This window comes from Megalobrama amblycephala, linkage group LG12, assembly GCF_018812025.1.
Source record: "Megalobrama amblycephala isolate DHTTF-2021 linkage group LG12, ASM1881202v1, whole genome shotgun sequence".
NCBI classification, from domain to species: domain Eukaryota; kingdom Metazoa; phylum Chordata; class Actinopteri; order Cypriniformes; family Xenocyprididae; genus Megalobrama; species Megalobrama amblycephala.
The window spans coordinates 19,075,168-19,100,577 of record NC_063055.1 but is presented as its reverse complement, the minus strand read 5'-3'; the positions used below and the strand labels follow the sequence as shown (position 1 = coordinate 19,100,577).

The 25,410-nt window shown below is 38.6% G+C and overlaps 1 protein-coding gene across 5 annotated transcripts in view; it reads left to right on the top strand.

Moving 5' to 3' along the window:
- The first annotated feature begins 3,625 nt into the window (after positions 1-3,625).
- Positions 3,626-25,410, top strand: part of kcnip3a (Kv channel interacting protein 3a, calsenilin) — a 91,831-nt gene continuing 70,046 nt past the window's right edge. The window contains exon 1 of one of the 5 annotated variants that reach the window (XM_048210051.1): positions 3,626-3,895. In XM_048210051.1, coding sequence (XP_048066008.1) covers positions 3,890-3,895 — 6 coding nt within the window. In that variant the 5' untranslated portion in view covers positions 3,626-3,889. The remainder of the gene's footprint in view (positions 3,896-25,410) is intronic. The other 4 variants (XM_048210047.1, XM_048210048.1, XM_048210050.1 and 1 more) reach the window with 4 other exon arrangements.

The following is a 25,410-nucleotide window of genomic DNA, read 5'->3' as shown; positions in this document are numbered from 1 at the left end:
TAAGAGCAAAGAGTATGTTCAATAAACAAACCATAACAAAACAGGGAAATACAAGGAAAAAACACATGAGATCCATCCATCGACTGACAAGCAACAAGAGAAACACAATTACAATAGATATTACAAAATCTATTTCAAGGATGAATAAAATGCATATATATATATATATATATATCGTATTTATCATTTAAGATCATCTCTGTAATAGGCATAATGACATTTGACAACCTTTGCTCAAGCAGCCTGGAATATTCATGAATATTCCCTCTTAATAGGAAAATTAACGTGTATATAATTCTATATAATATACTGTATATTATCTGCAATTCCATTATACTGCTGAAACAAGAACTGACTGCAATGTTCTTCTGGTTCCTTGGCAGAGACTGCAAGTGATGTCACGGGGGCTGATAGTGCATGTGATGTCCCAGAGGACAAAGAGTGCATGTAACATCACAGAGTGCATGTGAGACTCACTGCAGATCCACAGCCATGTCTATCTAAGCATCCAGACATGCTATTAGTGGAGGCAGTGCAAATTGATTCACTGACTCATTACTGCACAGAGGAATCTCCTGAAGACTTTTAATTACATTTTGAGAAATGTCTTTGGTCGTTTTAGTTTTTGGTCAGTATAGTACCTAACAAAGGAATTGCTGACTATATAGGCAAATTTTGAATAGCACCTTACTGCTCATAGTATTGCTGGAGGATATGGTACATGCACAATATGCAGTTTTTATGCATAGAATATCTTGATGACATTTGCCAAAAATGAGCAGTATACAACTAACTGCATCCCACAATGGAATGCACTCTTCCATTTTTAATGTTATAAATGAACTAGAAGTAACATTGTGATTCTTAGGCAATTTAGACATTATTATGATGTGAGGTGAAATGAGGTGATTTGTTCCAGAAAAATTTTTTTGTTATGCTAGTTAAAGGTTTCTTCACATCCTGATAGCAATCACTAAGTTAAATGGTCTAAATGCATTTATATGTATACAGTTGCATGAAAAAGTATGGGAACCACTTGCAGAATCTGTGAAAATTCATGTTTTGCATATTTGAACTCTTTCTAGCAGTGACTGTATGATTTTGAGATCCATCTTTTCACACTGAGGACAATTGAGGGACTCAAACACAACTATTAAAAATAGGGTCTTATTTCATCGTATTTCCTTCTGGAAAAGATGCTGTAAAACTGAAGAATTTGCAGGACTTAGAAGATTTTTCTGAAGAACAGAGCTCAGTTTAACTGTTCAGAACAAACAAGGGACTCATGAACAACCACCACAAAAAAAACAAAAAACAGTCATAGATCATCCAGGTAACCACACACAGTATTAAGAACCAATGGTTCCCAAACTTTTAAACAGGGTTATTTTAATGAATTCCGCTTTTTTTTTTTTTTTTTTTTTGTCTCGTGGACTATATGTAAACATCTTTTATGTAAAATATCTTACTCAAGACAGTCCTAAATAAAAATTAAAAAAAAACATGCATTTGGTATGATCTCTCTTATTTTGTTAAAATTATTCACATTTTCACAGATTCTGCAAGTGGTTCACAGCAAAATCCCCAGAGTTAAATCAACTCTGCTCAGAGTACATATGGTCCCTCTCTAAATAGTGTTAAAATAACAGTGAAGCAGAGTTAAATTTAATGAGATAATTAAGCAATTAATTAAGTAATGATTGTGTATTAGTGATGAACACCTGCTGTTAACAAGCAGAATCACTGAAGAAATAAAAAAAAAAACCACAAGAACTACAAGTGACTTAAGTCACAGCCTTATTAATTGCTTAATTATCTCATTACTTTAACTCTGCTTCAGTGTTATTTTAACACTACTTAGAGAGGGACCATATGTACTCTGAGCAGAGTTGATTTAACTCTGGGGATTTTGCTGTGTTCCCATCCTTTTTCACACAACTTGTATATCATCTGTGGAAGGCATAGAACCACAAAATGTCGGTCCTAATGCAATGATACAATATCGTACCCAACATATGAATTTTCATACCTCTGAGCACCCTGCTTGCGCAGACATCACACTTCATCAGCGCGTTTCACGCTATTCAGACAGACGTAAGTCACCGAGTACTGCAACCAAAACAGCAGCCACCTTTTACAGTTCCTTCTATAAAAAAGCTCATGCTGCGTTCACATCATAACTGCCATAATTCGGAAGAGATGGAAACCTGTGACGTTATACTGTGAGCAATTTGTGACTCAAATGTATGCGTTTCAATGGCAACACTATCAACGCTGAAATGAATCTGCAGCAGTCAGGTGGTACAGGTCAGAGCTCTTTAAGTTGTTTACATTCATTATTATTGTAATGTTATGTGCTTTAAAACATGATAGTATAATGACACTTGTATTTTCTCGCTGCTGTACATGTTCATGTGTTTTGAAGGAGGCATGGCTTTGGAGACACTCCGAAGGGAGGGTGGGATCTTATCCTTTTCAAAGCTAGCTCACTACTGCTAGCCTCTCCAAAAATTGCCTACCATACCTTTAAAGGATTAGTTCACTTTCAAATAAAATTTTCCTGATAATTTACTCACCCCATGTCATTCAAGATGTTCATGTATTTCTTTCGTCAGTCGAAAAGAAATTAAGGTTTTTGATGAAAACATTCCAGGATTATTCTCCTTATAGTGGACTTCAATGGACAACGGTTGAAGGTCAAAATTACAGTTTCAGTGCAGCTTCAAAGAGCTTTAAACAATACCAGACGAGGAATAAGGGTCTTATCTAGTGAAACGATTGGTCACTTTTGAAAAAAATGTAAATGTATATGCTTTATATAAACAAATGATTGCCTTTCAAGTGCTTCTGCCAAAACCGCATGTCTAGGGAAGGCATAGGACATACAGCGTAAACTTTTTGAAGAATACGAAAGTGTGGTTTTGGTGGAAGCACTTGGAAGGCGAACATTTGTTTATATAAAGCATATACATTTACATTTTTTTTCGAAAATGACTGATCGTTTCGCTAGGTAAGACCCTTATTCCTCGTCTGGTATCGTTTAAAGCCCTTTGAAGCTGCACTGAAACTGTAATTTTGACCTTCAGCCGTTTGGAGGCCACTGAAGTTCACTATAAGGAGAATAATCCTGGAATGTGAACGGGAATTGATTGGGTTGTTGGATTGTTGTGGTTTGCTATTGCTGTCATGCACATGACAGGTTGCCCCGCCCTCACACCCATAAACACGTCATCAGAGAAGAGATGCCGCTGCAAGAAGGAGGGGAAGTTATTTTGATTTAGGATTACAAAGGCAAATTAATAAAATAAAATAAAAATATGTGCAAGGACAAAATCATTTATAATAAATACCGCAATATTCCAAAACAGTTAGCCGATCAATTTTGATTTCATGGTGCATGCTTTAACCAACCAACTTACATCGCATAAGATAAACGTCGTTTCAATTCCTCCTGAGAGTCGAAACCATGACATTGGCGTTGCTAATACCAAGCTGATATATCTACAGGAAAACGAATGGAGTTTTCCCATAAAACAGAAGGTGGGAATACCAGCTCTTTTAACTTCAGAGTTCGTTTTATTGCTACTTTACAGTCTCGACATTGCATCACATCTACCAGCGGAGGTTTATTTGCTTCTTTTTAATCTGCCAAGATAATAAATGACTTTAAAATGGATAAAGCCTCAGACACACATTTCATCCAGTCTGTGTTGGCGCGCACTCTCTTTGACACACGCGCGCGCGAACACTCACAGGAGAGGAGAGAGAGGCTTGGGCATTCCCTCACATTCCACTTGACAGATCTGCGCGGTGAAGCTGCTGCTCCTGTCGCGAGTGCAAGAAAGACATTTCTCCTCAGCGCTTGAGGAGGATTCATCACAAGAACATAATGCAGGTGAGGAATCGCTCATATCACCTTTATTCTTAACGGCTGCCTTTTTAAAAATAGAAAAATAAACGCTGTGGCATCTTCAAGTGTCAAGTAGCCTACGAATCACAAAAACGTTTAATACAATACAATGGAATGACGCTAATAAATTTGAAAAATTATATTCCAAATATGCTGGTATGTATAATCATTGTGGCTTCAAATACGACCATTCGCTGTGTAAGAGACTGAGTTGATGATAGTTACATAATTTCACTCGAACTGTAGCTCGCGCGTCCTCAGAGCGCGAGAGGTCGCGGTGTCAATCATCTTGTCCTCTTAGTTGTGTCTTAATGTGCCATATATGATGCGTATTATTACATATAATGTACGATTACAGTTCGGGCAGTGATAATGACGGACTCTCCACTCTCCACTAATACAAATATGCTTCTCGCGCGCGCTTCAAATCCACTGAGTGCCCCTGCAATTTAGTCTGGTGTAATACTCATGGGCGAAAAACCTCTTCAAATGAAATGAAACGCTCTTTTAGTGAAGAGGAAAAACACGGAGAGTCAGAGTAGAGGGATGACAAGTTGTGCAGAAACAACTGCACGACTAGGTCGAGTGAGGTCGCGTAAATTTAGAGAGCATTGCGCGCGAGTCTCTGAAGATAAGAGGCTTATTCTCAGATTTGATTTATTTTTCCATTTTTCTTGTTTTCATATCCTCTTGGTTTGGAGAGTCTGAGCACACCTAATGCTTTGAACGTTTTACGACATTAAAATCAAATTTGTTTATCTTTCAATGATTGGGGTGATTTGCAGATTTAATTTGGACCTCAAGCATTATTTAATATAATGAACGGCTGGCATCAAGCTGTTGACTCATGTTTGTGAGTCAGAGGGTTTCAAGCTGATGAGTTTTGAACCTTGCTGTATGATGGCTTCTAGCTGTGAGAATCCTTCTCACTCACTGCATGGAAGGTTTGGCATTTAAAGGGTTCAATCATTAGTTTATGTCAGCTTTGAAATAATTGTGTGGATTAAATCCTGTTCTCACTTTGACAAATGATTGGTTGTACTCTGGGGATCAGTCCGGTGCACTTCCCCAGAGCTTTGATCTAACATGTAAAAACTAGATTTGTTCATTGTTCTCTGATGATAATGAGCGCTATGCTTTCCTGATGTTTTGAGACAACTGTATCGTTTCTGAAGGGTGCAGAAAATGGCATAATATGAATATTAAAACCATGTGTGTGAGTCATCAGGTAGTCCTGGTTGGATTTTAAGCCATTTTCTAAATAATAGTATTACTTCTTTATTATTTGTTTTTGTGTCTTGTCTGATTTCTTCATTAGTTTACTGACTGGATTTGAGATCAACATTCAAAAATGAAAATTCTGTCCTGATTTACTCACCCTCATGTCATTCCAAAATTAAACGACTTTATTTTTTTTATTTTTTTATTTGGAACACAAAATGAGATGAAGAATATCTATGCTGCTGTTTTACATACAACAGAATCAAATAACGGCCAAAAAAGAAATATGTTTTGTAGAAGGTTATTTCTTTTTTTTTTTTTAGATAGTAAAAAAGACCTAACTAAATAAATAAAACAGTGATTAAATAAATATTAAAATGGATCAAAACAATACAAAAATAAATAATGAAAATAGATTTAAATAATACATCTATCAGTGCAGTACTACTGTAACGAGGCGGGACTCAAGGTAAGATCCATCTGCAGGCTTTTATTAAACAGAGTTTGTAGTAAGACAGGCAGGGGTCAAACAGTGGCAAACAGGTACGGCAGAGAGCAGGCAGAATCGTGGTCAGGATACAGGCACTGGGTCAGGGCTGGCAGATAACAATCACAAATCCAGGAAACAATCAACAGTCCAAAGGGCAGGCAGCAGAGTATCGTACACGGGAACAAACAGGATCAGAAACAGGCAGGGTAAATAATGCTTAGAATTGCTACAGAGTAAACAAGACCTCGCAAAGTATGACAGGATGTGAGTGGCTTAAATAGTCCACATAATGTGCTGCAGCTGAGTGTGGTGATTACTGATTGGTGAAGTAAGTGCAGGTGATTTCCAGGGAGGATTGTGGGAAATGTAGTCCGGGAATGACTGGGAATGTGACAACTACAGTCAGGTCAGTAGAAAAAAATGGAATAATGTAATGTAATAGAATTTTAAATATTTTGCACTTAATATTTTCCACATATTAAAATATACTTTTTTTCAGTATAAATTGAGTCTGTATACATGAAAATACATACAGTAGCTACATTTCAAATTTTAGGATGGGGTCCCTCGCATGAGGATGGTCACATTTGAGGGTCCTGGTCTAAAAGACCTAATTTTGGTCATAACTCAGTTTGACATCAGCGATGGCAAAAACTGTTGGTTCACGACACCATTTATGAATATTTCATTTTATGTAAACTCTTTCTTTAAGAGTTAAACCATATCTAGTTACTGGTTATAACAGAGGTTCTTTTGTGAGTGTTTCTTCAGATTTAGTTTTTTTCTTTTTTCATAGCAATATTGATAATCAAAACCTCTTTAGTTTGTGTCCATTAAATTTCATCAAAGTGGATGTCAGAGCCATGGTGCCCTCAGTTACTGGTATATGGAAACCAAACACCATTCTTCAGCTATTCACACCAAATCAATTGGTATAGATTAGGTTCTTTCATTAAGGGTAATTCAATGTCCCCTCACACACACAATGGCACAGTGGCCTGGTCTCAACAGGGTCCAGGTGAGTGAGAAGCTGAATAATAAATAATTTGGGGTGGTGTGTAATCCATACTACTGCCGAAGTGAAAGGGAAAGGAAATGCCTGGAAAAGGGGAACAGAATAACACAGTGCTGCAGTGAACCAGAGCTGGTGCTACCGACACCGGCAGGGCTCATTTATCCTCTGACGAACATGATTGAAAGTGTTCAGTGCGAGGTCAGTGCTTTTCCTTTTGTTTACAAGCGAGTGCATGTGGTCATGAGGCAGCAGCAGAGAAAAAGATTGCAAGCTGCTGTTTAAGAATCACAAAGTAGCAGAGCCTTGTTGTAGTCTTTTGATTAAACTGAAAGAGAACTTTCTTTTGGCCTGCTTCACCCATAACTAAGTTGGCTGGCTGCAGTGTACTGTTTGGCCTCGCTTCTCTGAGTTTTAATCAGTCTGTGGTTCTGAATTTTAAGTCAGTGTAAGCCTTGGAACAGCGATACACACCGCCCTGAATTAAGCAAGATACATAAATTGGAAGAATGTAGACGGAGTACTAAATGTAGTATCAGCTTGTGCAGTATAGTCGCAGGGCCTCATGAATTAATGCTGATGTGTTCAATGTGAAATGCTGTACAGTATCTCAGTAAAGATGCAACACACCGTTAATTGACAGTAATGATGATATAATGTGCTTATTTCACACCCAGAACATGCATATGGCAAATAAATGCAGTAGATGCTCAATAATTTAACATAATAATATTACAACTACATTATCAATCACTCCTTCTCTATCCAGATGGTCTGACAGACATGGCAAAAGGCCTGAAGATCTATGAGTGAAGCTTTATCAGCCATGTGTCACTAATTATGAAAAATTGCTACTGTACTTGGATCAAACAAAGTGAATGTATCATATTTTCAAGTAACAGAAAAATCTCCTTCGTCTGTAGTCTTTTAATGTAGCAGGACCGACCTGCCAGCTGTTAGCAGCAGATGAGAAATGGTGCGTGTTCTCTATTGATTCTAACCTGTCCCCGTAGACCCATTATCAACAGACTTGTGCGTATAGCTGGCCAGAGACAGCAAGCCAAAGGCATTATTAAAACAGGTTTTTTACTGTGTTATTCAATAAGCATTCCTCAGAGAGGCAACTGTTTGCTTAGCATCAAACATGCATAGAGTTTGCACATTTTGTATCATGCATGTATGTAGACATTCTTCATATAAATATGTATAATCTGACATATTTGCACTAATATTAAAATTCTGCCTTATATCAATACCTGAAGCCAATAAGCCAAATGAGTGAATGTTAGTTGATGACATCTATCTATGGACATTGGTCTGTCTATAGAATTGAGTATTCAGACAGACCATGGTGTCTATATACACCAATCAGGCATAACATTATGACCACCTTCCTGTGTTGGCCCCCCTTTTGCTGCCAAAACAGCCCTGACCCCTTGAGGCATGGATTTCACTAGACCCCTGAAGGTGTGCTGTGGTATCTGGCACCAAGATGTTAGCAGCAAATCCTTTAAGTCCTGTAAGTTGCAAGTTGGGGCCTCCATGGCTCTGACTTTTGTTCAGCACATCCTACAGATGCTCGATTGGATTGAGATCTGGGGAATTTGGAGGCCAAGTCAACACCTCAAACTCTTTGTTGTGCTCCTCAAACCATTCCTGAACCATTTTTGCTTTGTGGCAGGGTGCATTATCCTGCTGAAAGAGGCCACAGCCACCAGGGAATACCGTTTCCATGAAAGGGTGTACATGGTCTGCAAAAGGTAGGTGGTACCTGCTTAGGTAGGTGGTATGTGTCAAAGTAACATCCACATGGATGGCAGGACTCAAGGTTTCCCAGCAGAACACTGCCCAAAGCATCACACTGCCTCCGCCGGCTTGCCTTCTTCCCATAGTGCATCCTGGTGCCATGTGTTCCCCAGGTAAGCAACGCACACGCACGTGATATAAAAGAAAATGTGGTTTATCAAACCAGGCCACCTTCTTCTATTGCTGCATGGTCCAGTTCTGATGCCCATGTGCCCACTGTTGGCACCTTCGGCAGTGGACAGGGGTCAGCATGGGCACCCTGACTGGTCTGTGTCTATGCAGCCCCATACACAACAAACTGTGATGCACTGTGTATTCTGACACCTTTCTATCAGAAACAAGGATTAACTTCTTGAGCAATTTGAGCTACAGTAGCTCATCTGTTTGATCAGACCACATGGGCCAGCCTTCGCTCCCCATGTGCATCAATGAACCTTGGCCGCCCATGACCCTGTCGCCGATTCACCACTGTTCCTTCCTTGGACCACTTTTGATAGATACTGACCACTGCAGACCAGGAACACCCCACGAGAGCTGCAGTTTTGGAGATGCTTTGACCCAGTCATCTAGCCATCACAATTTGGCCCTTGTCAAACTCACTCCAATCCTTAAGCTTGCCCGTTTTTCCTGCTTCTAACACATCAACTCTGAGGACAAAATGTTCACTTGCTGCCTAATACATCCCACCCACTAACAGGTGCTGTGATGAAGAGATAATCAGTGTTATTCACTTCACCTGCCAGTGGTCATAACGTTATGCCTGATTGGTGTATATACATACAATGGAGTGCAGCGCGGGACAAGATTTGATGGGCAAGTAAGGGCGGTAAGACACTTATGTGAATGAAGGTTGCAGGAGAACAAAATTAATCGTGGGACTAAAAATAAATAAAATGTTCTACATTTATTGCACAAAAGCAAAAAGTACAACTAAAATAAAATAAACATGATTAACAATCGCAAGAATAATCGGAGCGTGTGTAAGTCTGGGCAAGGCTTAAGCCCAAAATATACGTCATTTTTTATGCGAACGAATGCATAGCCTCTCAAAGTATACTCTGTACATTTGACAGTGTGTGCGAACACAGGCATTCGACACATGCACTCTAGAAAGTTTCATCTTTGTCAAGTGTCTGCTATTTTTCTTCAGAAGTTATGACCTTTTAGTTTCTGCTATCTCATAACCCTCTCACACAAGCACTTTCAATTGTGGGCGTCTGTTGTTGTTCTGTCTCTTTAGTTTTCTACTGTGAAACAATGGCCCGGGGCAGTGCTGCCACCTTGTGGAACAACTGGTTAGCGCAAAACAAATTCAATGCATATGTGCGACCTTGCACGTACAAAGTACGCACAGTTACAAAAATTGGGCGGCACGTGTACATCGGGAGGCTCATTGCTCACTGTACATGGACCCTTGTGTACGCATAAAAATTAGCCATTCCCTGTTTGCCGCTGCTTCTAATTGCTTTGAGAGGGAAAAGCTGCCCATAACTGCTGGTTAAGGATCAGTTTTCTCCATAATATAATAGCATATTGGCAAAACAGATTCGGCAAGTGATCCAGTGCATATCTGTGTATGCAACATTTGACGGAGAGCATCAAAGGTTTCTATTTACAACATGTTTTTGCAGCATTGAGCAATGTAGACAATCCCAAACATATCTGTTGATTTAACGCAATGCCCAGTTAGAAGTGTTTAAAGGTGCTAAAGAGGATGTTTTGTTTTATACATTTTTGCAATATTACTTGAAACTGTCTTTACTAACTGATAAAAGACTATTTATTAGGTGCACTGAAAGGAATAATATTAATATACATCATCTGTGCACGAGGTAGGGCCTTAAAAACATCAGCCAATCATTTACGCGATCATCGCATAAACGATTGGCCCTCTGGCTTGTCAATCACTGCCGTGACGTTCCTTGTGAGAGACCTGGGCGGATTGGCCCTCTGGCTTGTCAATCACTGCTATGACATTCCTTGTGAGAGACGAGCGTGGCTGCGCGCTCCAGTAACTTTCCACACTCCACAGGCACCACATTCAATGTTTTTGTCAGGAGACAGGAGTAACAACTGCAGATTATGAGTTACCTGCGGTGAGTCCGACATAACGAATCCACTAACACGACACAGCGAATGCCGGTGGTAAACAAACACTCGTGTTCCAATACTTGTGCACGAGTTTTGGGAGGCGTTCCCTCGAAATTCTTACGCATGCACTCGTTTCAAAAACTCAGTAACAGTCTTTGGTTTCTCAGTCGACGAAAAGATCCTCTTTAGCACCTTTAAGTTAGAATCCACTCACCAGTCAGAAAGCCAAAGTTTTTGTTCAGTGCTGAGATCTGTACGCTCGCAAATCATCTCATAACAAACGAAGTGTAGACACAATGTAAATAAATGATTCATTGTGCAGTGTAGAGAGTTTCATTGATTAGAACAGAACTGACAGATTTTTTTGTGTTTATAAAGTGTAATGTAATGCTTTAACAACAAAAAATTTATCAGGAGCGTTTATGCTGGGATGTGTAGGCGACTCGTAACTTGAAACTATTTCATGGACATACTGACAAAATCTATGTATACTTTTACCTGTGGGCTTTTGCGGGACAAAACGTGAATTACAACACTAAAACAAATGTTAGTGTTAAAACCAACAATTAGTGTTACTACAGGGTACTTTTAAGTGAGTGTTATGATGGCACAGGTAATCTAACTGTAAAATATAATACAGATACAATTAATAAAAACAGTCCAATATCAGCCAATAACTCATTTAGTACAGATATATCAGGATCTCTAAAAGAGGAGGATTACAAGCAAGCACAAATGGATGAAGGAGTCATTTGTGCATACAAACAAGGTACACTGCCCAGAACAATTGCTTTCACTGCCCCCCACTGTTCCCTGCAGCAACACACAGTCATTCACACACTCGCACACACAATGTAATAAATAGTTGTGCTCCCCTAGCAGACCTACCACCCTACCCAGACATGCATATGGAGCTGCCGTCCACCCACTCACAGATGCACCAGCTCCATAAAGCACACAGAAGCATGCGTTTTCTCCTTTCCTCACAGAGACACACAGCCACAAATAGCATCTCGGCACCTTAACGCCCCTCCTGCTGACTATCAAGGGTTACTGTAGACACGCTAGTCCACTATTACAAGAGCAGAGGACCGTCAAGATGGATCCTCTCTGAAAAGGTCATTACTCCCTTTGTGTGGAATCATGGACGAGGCATTTCTCCGGAGGCAGGGGCACGCAGAGGCATCCGAATGTTTGAATTTCCTGAAAGAGGAGAGAAAGCTTTGAAATCAATCCTCTTTTCTAGCCTTTGTCCCTTTGTCCCCATCGGTGTGCCTTTGAATCTTCACCTTGTGAGATGTTTTCTCTGTTTTCTGTCCAACTTTTCAATCAGTCTCTCACTTAGGCTGGCAAAACAATGCCAGACATCTCTCAGTCCAATCAATCAGTGATCAGTTAAGACCAGTAAAGTCCACCACTAGGATTTAGAGGCTTTCCATGTCGATTAATTTTGTCTAATCCTGAAAGACACAGGCAGAGTGAAATAGACTTGCGCTATATAACAGAGCGAATGTTTCGTAAGGGGATTTTACAGGTTGTGAAAGCCATTTGGGATGAAAATGCTCAGCTACTGTCATTGGTTTAGGGGATTTTGGGAAACTGATTTTACCTATATGTGCATTTCTCAGAAAGGAGATTTTTGCTTTATTTTGATATATATGTAACTGTCCTGGATGATCGTGGCTTGTGGTTGATCAGAGGGATTATATAAGAGACAGGATGTAACAAGGCAACACACATTCAGCTTTTTGCTTTCAAGTGGTAACAGGAAAAGAAGACAGAGAGGTTGTTTTTAGGAAAAGCAATACAAAGGGAAACTACTGGAGAAGGATGAAAAGGGGAAGACGGAGAGATATGGTATCTGACATCAGGCGTGGGAGGACAAGAAGCAAGTATGGGAAGGGAGAGATTGACAGCAAAAGATATTGAGCGGGAAAGGCAGATGGAGTTGGCGCAGGTATCAGGAGGAATAAAGGAGAGAGACATAGATAACGGAAGATGGAGAGATTATGTGTTACTTTCAGCTTTATTTTTGTGTGTGTGTGAGTTTGTCTCTGCGGAAAGAAGATGAGTGTAGTGTATCATTTACAGTACAGAGGCTGACGGCGAGGATCGAGGAGCAGCAGGTGTGTGAGCTGATTGCGGGGCCTTTCTTTCGTCTCTCCGTCTCAGGGGAGAATGTGCACAGGGTGGTCTCAGCTAAAAATAAACTCCTCCGTGTCTGTGGGACTCGTTCTGGAGCTCAAGGGCCCCTCATTGAAAGCTGCAACAAGTCAGATGCCAATCAGAGCAAGTAGTGATATTTATCAGCAAGGCCTGATTTAAAATTAGCTGGACACTCTTTAAAATAAAAGGTTCTTTATTGGCATCAATGGTTTCATGAAGAATTTTTAACATCCAACCTTTACATTTCACAAAAGGTTCTTTATAGCGGAAAAAAGGTTCTTCGGATTATTAAAATGTCCTTTATGTGAATTTTAACAAATGTTTACTGAATGGATCTTTGTGGAACCAAAAAAAACAAAAAAACAAAACCCTTTGGAACCTTTATTTTTATGAGCAGCCAGCTTTAGGTTGGATTAATATCTGTAAATAAATATTTTAGACAACCATTATACAGCCTTGACCAACTGATGTTTCAATAGCAATATTTGCGATTCATACGTTTTGTAGTTAAAACAAACACATTTAGATACATTCATGTGTGAATGTTTGGTTCTATAATTCTTTTGGATGACACTTGATGAAATATATATATATTTTTTGTACTAGAATATTTATACTTTTAGATTCCTATTAATGACTGTATAAAAATAAGACATTACATAATGGTTGAGCTTAATTAATCTCTTTCTTTTCGATTTCCATTCTTCATTAAATCATAGTCAAGACTGCTGATATTTATACAATATCAGTTTCCTAGTTGGAAGCTGGACATGAACACCTTCTCAAGTCATATTTACTACTGTGAAACTCGGAAGTAATTTTGATACCCTAGTTTCCGAGTTGGGCGTAGCATAAACTTGCTGCTGTGACTGGTATTCTTTATTAGTTTTTTCCACAACAGTTGCATCGCCTTGTAGTGCATATTTACATAACCATTTGAAGCATATTGTATGTTTTATACACAGCAAAAATATCATGTATTTGACTGGAAAAAAAATCTAGATAGTGTAGTGAATGTTTACATTGTTGTCAATGAATGCTCACGTTAATAAGATTTCCCCAAGAAATTGGCAATAATAAACCTGGTGTCCATGATTCACATTCTTTCGAACAAAAAAGCATTTCAATGCGACAAGCTTGTAATCACGACTTCAGAAGTGGCAAGTAGGACATTTTCGATAGCATGTGAAGTCAACATTAGTTCAACAGCATTGGGACTTTTTTAAGTCAAGTCAAGTCACCTTTATTTATATAGCGCTTTTTACAATGCAGATTGTGTCAAAGCAGCTTTACATTGATAACTGGTACATCATTTGGCTGCACAACAGCTCTTACATAATAGTGTCAATGCAGGCAGATCAGAAGCACTGTTGAATAAATGTCAAGAATACTATTGAATATCAAATGTCAAGTGTCCCCAACTAAGCAAGCCAAAGGCGACAGCGGCAAGGAACCCAAACTCCATCAGGTGACATCAGGTGGCAAACAAGTGGCAAATAGGTGTTAAAATGGAGAAAAAAAAAACCTTGGGAGAAACCAGGCTTAGTCGGGGGGCCAGTTCTCCTCTGGCGAACAGTGCTTTGTTACAATCAGGTTGCTATCATAAGTCTGATAGGATCGCAACAATCAAAGTATTACAGGTTACATTTAAGTAAAGATTTTTCAATTAATCTTTTTTGCAGGTTACATTGTTAGATTATAGGTGGAGACAAGTGATAGTGTTACAGTATGAGTGAGTCAGTAAACTGATTAATTCAAGAGATGCATTCAAAAAAGCTAAATCATTCAGGAACTAAAGTGTTTTATACGTGAGTCATTGAATCATTCACTCAAGCAATTCATTCAAAAACACAGAATCATGGTTGTTTGGATACGCTGTGAAAGTTCTGAACTATTTCCGTTGGTGGAGCAAAGGTAACTGGCAATATTATGTCTAAAATGTAAGAATTTATTTTTTATTTTTATTTTTTTAGAACTTATTGACCATAAAATTACACTGGCAAATTATCACTTAATCCTTTAAAGTCACCATGAAATCAAAATTGACCATTCTTATTTTTGTATGGAATATTACAGTATTATAAATGATTTATCTGTGCACATCATTATTTTTTAAATGTTCATGTAACTTTTAATCTTTAATCAAAATAACTTCCCCACCTCTTGCAGTGACATCTCTTCTCTATGTGTTCACTGGCATGAGAACAGGACAACCTGTCACTCACATGAGATCACAGCTATAGAAAAACCACAGTGATCCAACAACCCAACCAATTCCCGATGGACAAAATCAAGTCCCGCCCTATATTTTTTCTTGTTTGAGAAGCTGTTTCACTCGGATATACAATATGTCACAATTGGGAAGAAAGTCTATCGCAACTTCTGTTTCATGTCAACTTTAAAAATATTTAGCGGCAGGACAAGCTCTTAGATAACGGTAAGAGGATTCGTTTGTTGTTGTTTACTTGCCTGCGCATGTTTGTGTGGGGGGTGGTGAATATCTTATGCGTGATCTGAAGAAGCACTTACTGTATATCACAGGGCCCTTGACTTGTACTGAATAATTGATTTATCTAGCAACATTCCTTCATCACTTTCTCTCTCTCTCTCTCTCCCTCAGTAGTTAATAGGTAGAAGTCATAACATCTCTTTGAAAACTGAAGCCTTTAGGCTTGTCTTGAGTAAAGGGGCTCCAGTGCATTGAGATGGAACATAAAAGCCAACCTACATTGACTGATAATGCCTGGCAGAGTAGGGCTATCTCTTTATCTCCCTCACCACTCTATTCTTTACCCTCCTCTGCCCTCCATGTCTTTTTTTTTTTTTTTTTTTGCATTACAAATATAAACAAACTGACACGTGGTTACATAAGAGCTTGTGTTTCCTCTCAAGGACATGGTTGATCACGACCTTTAATTCCACATGCACAAACATCAGGTTTGCCATGCATGATTGCATTTGATGCAACATCTTACAGACTAATGTCTTCTGAAGGCAAACAATGACCACCAACTTTTTCATCCAGCCATTATTTTTTCATGTTCTACAGTATATATTATTCGCTTTTAACACACACACGCACGCACGCACGCACGCACGCACGCACGCACATGTTAAGTTTCCTTAGACATAGGGCCCTATTTTAACGATCTAAACGCAAAGTGTAAAGCGCACGGCGCAGGTGCACTTAGGGCGTGTCCAAATCCACTTTTGCTATTTTAACGACGGAAAAACGGTCCGTGCGCCGGGGCGCATTTTTGAAATGGGTTGTCCCTATTCTCTTAATGAGTAATGGGCGTAACGTTCAATAAACCAATCAGAGTGTCATCTCCCATTCCCTTTAAGAGCGAGATGCGCTCGCGCCATGGTGGACTGCTATTTACATGGCGGAATTTGTTGGCGATGAGTCAGTTAATATATATATGTGTGTGTATTGGCACGATTGTTCAATTAATTAGGCAATTTCGTTCATCATTATAAGTAGTAATAGGCTGAATTGAAAATAGGTAGCCTAATTCTAATACACGCAATGACTATTCATCATTACATTTTTATATTTATGTAGCCTACACAATAATATTCTTTTACACTGTAATCCTTTTGTTTTTAATATTTGGCATGTTTGTGTGATGCGCATCCCTGTGTGTAATAAGCAAAGTCAACACGCACTGTGGACGCGCCCAGAGGCGCAGTTTCTACCAACGCGCTCTAACAAAAAAATATTGCGCCATTGACTTTAGACCAGGTTTGAGTTGGTCTATGGCGCAGTCTATTTTCAGCTCCTTAAAATAGCAATGCGCCGGCAATGCGCCTGAACACACCTCTTTTTAGACCAGCACGCCCATGGGCGCACTAACTGGCTAACTAATTTAAGGACGTGGCGCTGAACAGGAAAACGCAAACGGCGCCGGACGCAAACTAGCAAACACACTTGCGCTGCGCCTTGCGTCGCATTGCGCCGGGTGTATTATAGGGCCCATAGTCTTAGCTGTAATAATACCTAACGGGTTTTTGCATTTAAAAACACAAGATGCAGGGTGGTGAAATGGACAAAAAACTGAAAGCTGAACAGCTTTTAACTTGACAGTGTTCTAAAACTGCAGCGCTCATGTGTGAGAGACAAAATGTAATAACAGTATAGTGATAACAGAAATGTTTGACCTTGGGACATGTAAACATGAGCTAGTCTCACATCTTTTGCAGCGTCTCATGTCTGAACGCTGCATTTTTAGAACGCCGCATCAAGGTAAAATAATGTTCAGCTTTCTAGAAAATGTGACCTTGCCTTTTTTTGTTCATTTCACCATCTTGTATCTTGTGTTTTTAAATGCAAAAACCTGTTCTTTGTGAATGGCCATAGGTAGTTTGAGAATGTAGGGAGACTCAGGCCACATATTAACTTTAAAGTTTCAGGAATTGAAACTGTTGAGTTTTGTTTATGATTAAACGGATTCTTCACAAAGAGCGCTTTTAAAGGTGCCATTGAACGTTTTTTTACAAGATGTAATATAAGTCTAAGGTGTCCCCTGAATGTGTCTGTGAAGTTTCAGCTCAAAATACCCCATAGATTTTTGAAATACATTTTTTTAACTGCCTATTTTGGGGCATAATAAGAAATGCGCCGATTCATGCTGCGGCCCCTTTAAATGCTCACGCTCTCTGCCCCCGGAGCTCACGCTTGCCTTAAACAGTGCATAAACAAAGTTCACACAGCTAATATAACCCTCAAAATGGATCTTTACAAAGTGTTCGTCATGTGTAATGCGTCGGATTATGTGAGTGTTGTATTTATTTGGATGTTTACATTTGATTCTGAATGAGTTTGAGGTTTTGCTCCGTGGCTAAAGCTACCATTACACATTGTTGGAGAGATTTATAAAGAATGAAGTTGTGTTTATGCATTATACAGACTGCAATTGTTTAAAAATAAAAATAGCGACGGCTCTTGTCTCTGTGAATACAGTAAGAAACAATGGTAACTTTAACCACATTTAACAGTACATTAGCAACATGCTAACGAAACATTTAGAAAGACAATTTACAAATATCACTAAAAATATCATGTTATCATGGATCATGTCAGTTATTATCGCTCCATCTGCCATTTTTCGCTATTGTTCTTGCTTGCTTACCTAGTCTGATGATTCAGCTGTGCACATCCAGACGTTAATACTGGCTGCACTTGTGTAATGCCTAAAACATGGGCTGGCATATGCAAATTGGGGGCGTACACCCTTACGTAACAGTCGGTGTTATGTTGAGATTCGCCTGTTCTTCGGAGGTCTTTTAAACAAATGAGATTTATATAAGAAGGAGGAAACAATGGAGTTTGAGACTCACTGTATGTCATTTGGGCTTGGCACATAATGCAGTCCAGTTTATGGAGTTAGTCATGTGGGCAGATGCGGGTCACAATATATTGGTCTTATTTCCAATATAAAGCATTTGGATTTATTTAGTTATATAATAGGCTTGTTCTGGTTTTCTAGCAAGACCTGGCAAAATGTGAAGGCTCATACCTCGGTTCCGTAAATAAACTGCATAGAGTATTGTAAATGCGGTTGTCACTACCTGAATTATTTGGAAGTTAATTTGGTTGTAGAATGCTGTTGTCAGTCCTGTAAATTTCTGAACTGTGTGTGTGTACAGAACAGTATTAAGCGCTTAAAGAAAACCAAATTTAGCTTCAGTGCATACATGGCCTCAGCGTCTGATTAATGGAGGTCTTTTCAGAATTAATGTAGTTTTTCCACCAGTAAACTGAATATTAAATATGAACCTAAAAAAATGTTACATTGTTTTAAATGTAGTTTAAACTATAGTAATCTCTCTTTGTAGAAAATGAATGAATTTTTGAAAATTAATTTTTGCTTCCGTAACGCTACTCTTTCCTTTACAGCAATGTTGGGACAAGGAACACTAATTATAAAGATATTATAATTTATTATATCATCGGATAAAGGAAACCTCTCACATGTTATATCATCTTAGCTGTCGTTCTGCTCATGGAAGCGGACTCAAGGGCAGAGAGCGTTATGCATGTTTGATGGTGTTTTAATGGAGCACACGGTCTTATCTAGAGTTCAGGTCCTCTTCCCCAGTACACGTGTGGCTCCACTCTTATTAATTATGCAGCTTTCCCAGCATTTAATCTATTTGTGATCAATACTAAGCACAGGTTACAATAGGAGGTTAAACAGCACTGTCTTAGGTTTTTGTTTAGAATAGCATACATCCACACTACTTCTGCAGTATGCTAATATTAGAATACCCTAAAGACCTAATACAGTTGCAAAAATGTGCAGTAAACAACAGTCTCTGACAATGTCATGTGCTCGACTTCACCTTCCACTTTCAGAGTAACTGAATTAGAATTATTAACCATTTTTATTGCATAATGCATTCTGTTTCACATACTATGGTTAAAAATAGTAGGCTGTATTGTATATACACAGTATTCAGTAGCCTATTCTGAACATTACATGCAGTAGTCCCTATGTTTGTAGTGGATTGCATCTTTTCCATTTACATTTAATCTATGCAATTGTCAGACAATTTTATCTTTTTAATTCAACTTATAAAGTATTCCTTGGGAATCAAACCCATGATCTTGTTTTCTTTTTTTTTTTTTTTTTTTTCTTTGTAAGTGTCTATGTATTTAAGTTTAGGATTTAGGTTGTTCAGTTCATGTTTTATAATTGTGACTCTGTACCTGATCTAACACATAGATCTTCCCTTCCCTTTGAAAAGAAATAATTTCCCTCAGGCTTTAATTACACAGTTCTGTCTGCTTCTCTGGCATTAAATACTAAACAAGGACATGCTTTGTATATCTGTAAAATTACTGAATGGAAGAATGGCTGGAATGTGTTTGTATTTGTTGGCAGAACCTGATTTTACTAAGTACAACATGTTCCTGGAACAACATTCCAATCAACCAATCAGTTTGAGGGAAGGTTTACAGTTTATGTCATGTTTAGGCTTAGAACCAAGGTTAGTTATTCACCTATCATTTCCCTCTAATTTTAGGGATAACTTATGGGTAGGGTTAGTTTTAGGGGTAGAGATGTGGTGAGGATTAAATGTTCGGACAGAAATGTTGTTCCAGGATCAACAAAATATGTTGACCCAGGAACACGTCTAAATCGGTAAATCAGGATGTGCCTTTTGTTGAGTGAAAGTATTAAGGATAAATACATTTTTATGTTTTCTGAAGAAAATGAGATAAGGTACACAACATGCTGGCATGATGCCAAGGTGTTGTCTGCGGTTTCCAGCACAGTGCTATTAGTGTAGTTTGGTTTATGAACTAATCAGAGCTTTTGAATGAACCTTTAAGTGAACAAACTGTTCATTAAGTGAACAACATGTTCAATGACTCATGTGAGAGCAAATAGCATTCGAGTGTGGGTTGTGAAAGAGCAATTCATTAGTGAACGAATATGAACCGGGTGGATTTTTCCATGCCATGCCCTGCAGTTGAACAAAATGTAAGAAAAAATAGATCTGTACTCTTAAAAATAAAGGGTCTAAAAGGGGGTGATTTTGCTGCGATGGCATAGAAGAACCACTTTGGGTTCCCCAAAGAACCTTTCAGTGAACAGTTCTTAACCCTTTCCCTGCTGTTAACAAGATTTTCTGTCATTTATGATGGCGCTTCCCCACCATGGACAAGTTTTTCCTGAAATCCATGTTTTCACTGTTATTACGGTAGAAGGCGCTGTTACAGACCTTCTAAAATAGTACCGCATTGCAGAATCCAAAAACAGGAGAAGGAGAAGATCTGCAAAAACCAGAAGGTGCGGATAGTAGTTATTTATGCACAAGTAAGCTAATGTGATCACCAAACATTCAACAGCATATAAATCAAAACTGCCTATAACCAATGTTCCCTCAAATTTTTTTTTCTCGATCAGCAAAACTTTTCTCTGTTGAGCGCACATTTTGGTAATTTGAGCAAAAACATACTTTATATCAGACCTGTACAATGAATATAAACAGACACACACAAAAAAAATGGTTTTATTATGCAATTGTAACATTTAACTTTAATGTGCCGTTCCTATTTTATTTGACCCTTGATGTAACTAGTGATATATTAAATAATATGTTTGAAAACAAGCAGTTCAGTCACTAAATTAAGCATTTATGTTAATTTTAGGTTACTTGAGATTTTTTCACATTGCTGTATTAACTGTACCAGTCTTTACCAAGAAATTCTATTAAAAAAATAATTTCATTCCTCCTGCAGGACAGTTCAATTCTTTATAATAATATGAGCAGTTACAATGATGGTTTGGAACAATAATGTGTTTTTGTACAGTCAATTATTAGCAACAGACAGTGTTAAACCATCAAAATTACATGTTTATTGCTTATGAATTTCCCAGATTTTATATACCAGGAGGTTTCAAGATTTTTCGTAGCAAGGAGCCCTAAAGAATACCCTTGTAAGATCGTTTTTTTTATTAGGCTTACATTATAATGTAATAAAATATAATATTTAAGTATTTAAACTTATATACAGTATTATATTATGTATTATACAGTATTATGCTTCCATTTGTTTTAATATATTATAAAGTGAAAACAAACTGAAGCATTTAAACAGATCTGATAGCTAAATATTTTTAAGAAAAGTGAACGTTAACTCTTTTATAGTTATCTAAACATCCCTGAAACCCACAGCACCACCAAACACAAAAATCTATTTAAACTGTGGTATATCACTGATGTATTTTGAGTTTGCAAGCTACACCTGTGGTGGGTGTGTGATTGTAAATGTCTCAGAGTTTTGTTAGCATTCTGTGCCCATCATCCGTTATTTCCACCACTTTTCATTAAAACATGGCGTTTTATTTCACATTTCTTTTCGTTTCGCGTTGCCTCTCGTGTTGAGGTATTTAGTCCGCAAACATTACAGTATTCTTACCGCGACTGATTTGGCTCAGGGCCAGCCAGCTCACACGCGCTCAATCGTTCTCTTTCTATGGAACTATAGACTGTAAAAAAATATGGACGTAGCGTCCGTGACGTCACCCATAGAGTTCTGAACAGCAGTTTTGACGCGTAAATGAGGCCGCGGCCATCTTAGCTGCGCGTCACAGCACGTCACTCCCGGATAACTGAAAATGAGCAAAGAGGCGGGGAGGTGGTTTGAGCTGATATGACTGGTTGCTGAAACCACGCCCGCCTAGCTCGACGCGACCATATTAGCAGCAAAGGAGCTATCTATCTTAGATACAATCTAAAATATTAATGAAGATAAGTTTTATCATCAGAACGTTCTAAAGGTTTACTGTCAATCTACGGTGTTTTTTAAGATATAGATCCTCCAACACCAGTAGTGTTGGTTGTGCAAATAACAACATGGAAAATCAAATGGGACTTCATACCTTTATAATGAAATAGAGATCGTGAGATGAATCCAATCCGTGGCACTTGGGTAAAATATGAGTGTCCATTGCAAAACAAAAAAACATGTCACATTTCTTCTGAATGATCTGCTCTCTGTCATCGTTCTTCAAGAAAGGATGCAATCTGAGCAGCGTTTGTTGTAAAACTGTATACGATCGTATCTAACAAACAAATGAGCCCGTGTCCAAAGTATATTTTTTTCAAAATAGTGCAGCAGTTTTAGTTATAATATCCAAGCAGTGCTGTCGGATTTTGATATCCTCCCGCCATTGTCATTGTAGTAAATATCACAACCAAAACTTTCAGCCAATGCCACGATCCAACAACGTGTGTTCTGTGTCTCTTCCCCATGCATGCACATCTACACAGACACACATCAGTCTCGAATGTTATGCAGCAAGCCATATTTTATAATTGTATAAAATAATCGAGCACAAATACGGCTGAGATGCCAAATTCAGCGGCAGCTGAGGTAACATGACGGCTCACAGACTGCAGCGCAATCTACCTGTCACTCAAGTGACCACGCCCTTAATTATGCAGAACTTTAAGGCTTAATATAATTTAAACGGATAAGTTATAAAAAAATTCACCCCCCTCAGAGTTGTCATGAAGGGCAAAAATAGCAGTATAGACCAAAACCACAATTTGAACCAACTTGTAAACATGTTTTTTTCTGCTATAAACTTGGCCAATTTAACATGGGACTCTATGAGATTCTGCTCTCTTTTGGAGCCTGTCCCTAGCGGCCAGTCGATGAATCGCAGTTTAAGTTACTTCCGTATTGGCTTCACGAGAGAAAGGGGGAGGTTGCCGCTTGTATGGAACCTGTAAACCGCATTCACCGGTTCAAACTCTATAGCGACAATAACTCTATAGCGGTTGTCCAGAGCACTGCAATTATTTCTCCCCACACATGATTTTCATGTCTGTTCTCTGCGCGGCAATTTTTTTTTTCTGCGCGACCGCGGCTTCAGAAGTGCGCGGCTGCGCACGCGCGCAGCTTAGAGGGAACATTGCCTATAACGTTACCGAATGAAATGTCGAACTCACAAAGAGATAAATGACTGTGCAAGATTTGGGGGTGTTGATGGACTTATATTTTGATTTTTTTCTTTTTTTTTGGTCAAAATACACATTTTAATTAAGGATCAAAAGAGTTGTTTAGGTTGTGAACAAATCATTAAATTAAATGATGCAGTTACTACCTTATAATGCACAAAACAGTCACTTGTTGCCACCTATTATAACAATTATGTAACCTGGAGAAAGACAAACATTAAATGGCTGTTACTTTTTATAGCAAAGAGGATGAATGTTCTCAAATAAAGGCATAACAGAAGAGTAAAGTACATTGTGAACTTCACACTTTTCCTTTCTGTTTGTTTTAGTTGGCATTAAATTAGTTTTTAACACCTTTCTGGTTTTATTTTATTCCTCATCGAATCTTTTTCACTCTCTGTTACTCTTTCTTTCTCATTCCTCTCTCCTTTTCTCTCTTTGCTTTCTATTTCTCTCTGTCTCTTTCTTTCTCTTCCTCCCCGATGAAATGCACAGAAATAGCTATGCAAATTTTCCCACTTCCAAAATGGTTTCATATCATCTCTATATCTTCCAATAAACCTCCATTCTCACTGTCATTTATCTGTTTTCTTCACTCCTCCACTTTGTCTTCCCTTTCTTTTATTGTATTTCTGTGCTCATTATGCTAATTGGAGTCAGTGTATCTAAGAACAAAATCCAGTGGTGGTTTTTTATTTCTTTATTTTACTCTATATCTGTTATTCTGCTTCCCCCCTCTCTCTCTTCTTTTCTATTTATATCTCTGCGTGGTGGGAGTGTTTGGTCAGAACGTTTACACTACTCTATTTGCCTCCTCCCTTTCTCCGTATTTCTCATCCTTCGTTCCTGTCCCTTATGGAAAACAATCCTCCTCTCCTGCACTCTTTCATTTTGTTCTCTCATTTACATGAGTGTATTCTGCATTCCGTCCATTTCCGGTGGTCACCAAAGCTGTCAAATGCTGCTAGGTCAATAATCTGTGTGGAATTAAAGTGTGTGTGTGTGTTTGTGTGCAAATATGTTCCCATGCACATGTCTATGCTTGACAGCATGACTCCATGTGTATGAACTAAATTGTGTGTGTGTGTGTGTGTGTGTGTGTGTGTGTGTGTGTGTGTGTGTGTGTGTGTGTGTGTGTGCGTGCGTGTGTGTGCGTGGGGAGATGAAGAGCAAGTCAGACAGCATTGGGTCAATTAGAGGGATTGAGAGAGATTATCATTGGCAAGTAGTACTGCGATTATCCCACGACTGAGGCATCATGGGAAGGTTTGGGAAAAAAATAACATGTGGATGGAGCTACAAAAAGGTCTGAATGGCCCACGCATTTTTCATGCGTTCACCTCTCTTGATGATTTGTCTCATATCAAATACAAATGAGCTTTATTGCCATGACTGTGTGGTTGCAATCCAAGGGTAAATTAACTGTTTTTTTTGTTTTTGTTTTTTTTAATATGTTCAGCTTTAGCATCAGGCTAATGTTCTACAGGTGCTGGTCATATAATTAGAATATCATCAAAAAGTTGATTTATTTCACTAATTCCTTTCAAAAAGTGAAACTTGTATATTATATTCATTCATTACACACAGACTGATATATTTCAAATGTTTGTTTCTTTTAATTTTGATGATTATAACTGACAACTAAGGAAAATCCCAAATTCAGTATCTCAGAAAATTAGAATATTGTGAAAAGGTTCAATATTGAAGACACTCTAATCAGCTAATTAACTCAAAACACCTGCAAAGGCCTTTAAATGGTCTCTCAGTCTAGTTCTGTAGGCTACACAATAATGGGGAAGACTGCTGACTTGACAGTTGTCCAAAAGATGACCATTGACACCTTGCACAAGGAGGGCAAGACACAAAAGGTCATTGCAAATGAGGCTGGCTGTTCACAGAGCTCTGTGTCCAAGCACATTAATAGAGAGGCGAAGGGAAGGAAAAGATGTGGTAGAAAAAAGTGTACAAGCAATAGAGATAACCGCACCCTGGACAGGATTGTGAAACAAAACCCATTCAAAAATGTGGGGGAGATTCACAAAGAGTGGACTGCAGCTGGAGTCAGTGCTTCAAGAACCACTACACACAGACGTATGCAAGACATGGGTTTCAGCTGTCGCATTCCTTGTGTCAAGCCACTCTTGAACAACAGACAGCGTCAGAAGCGTCTAAAGACAAAAAGGACTGGACTGCTGCTGAGTGGTCCAAAGTTATGTTCTCTGATGAAAGTAAATT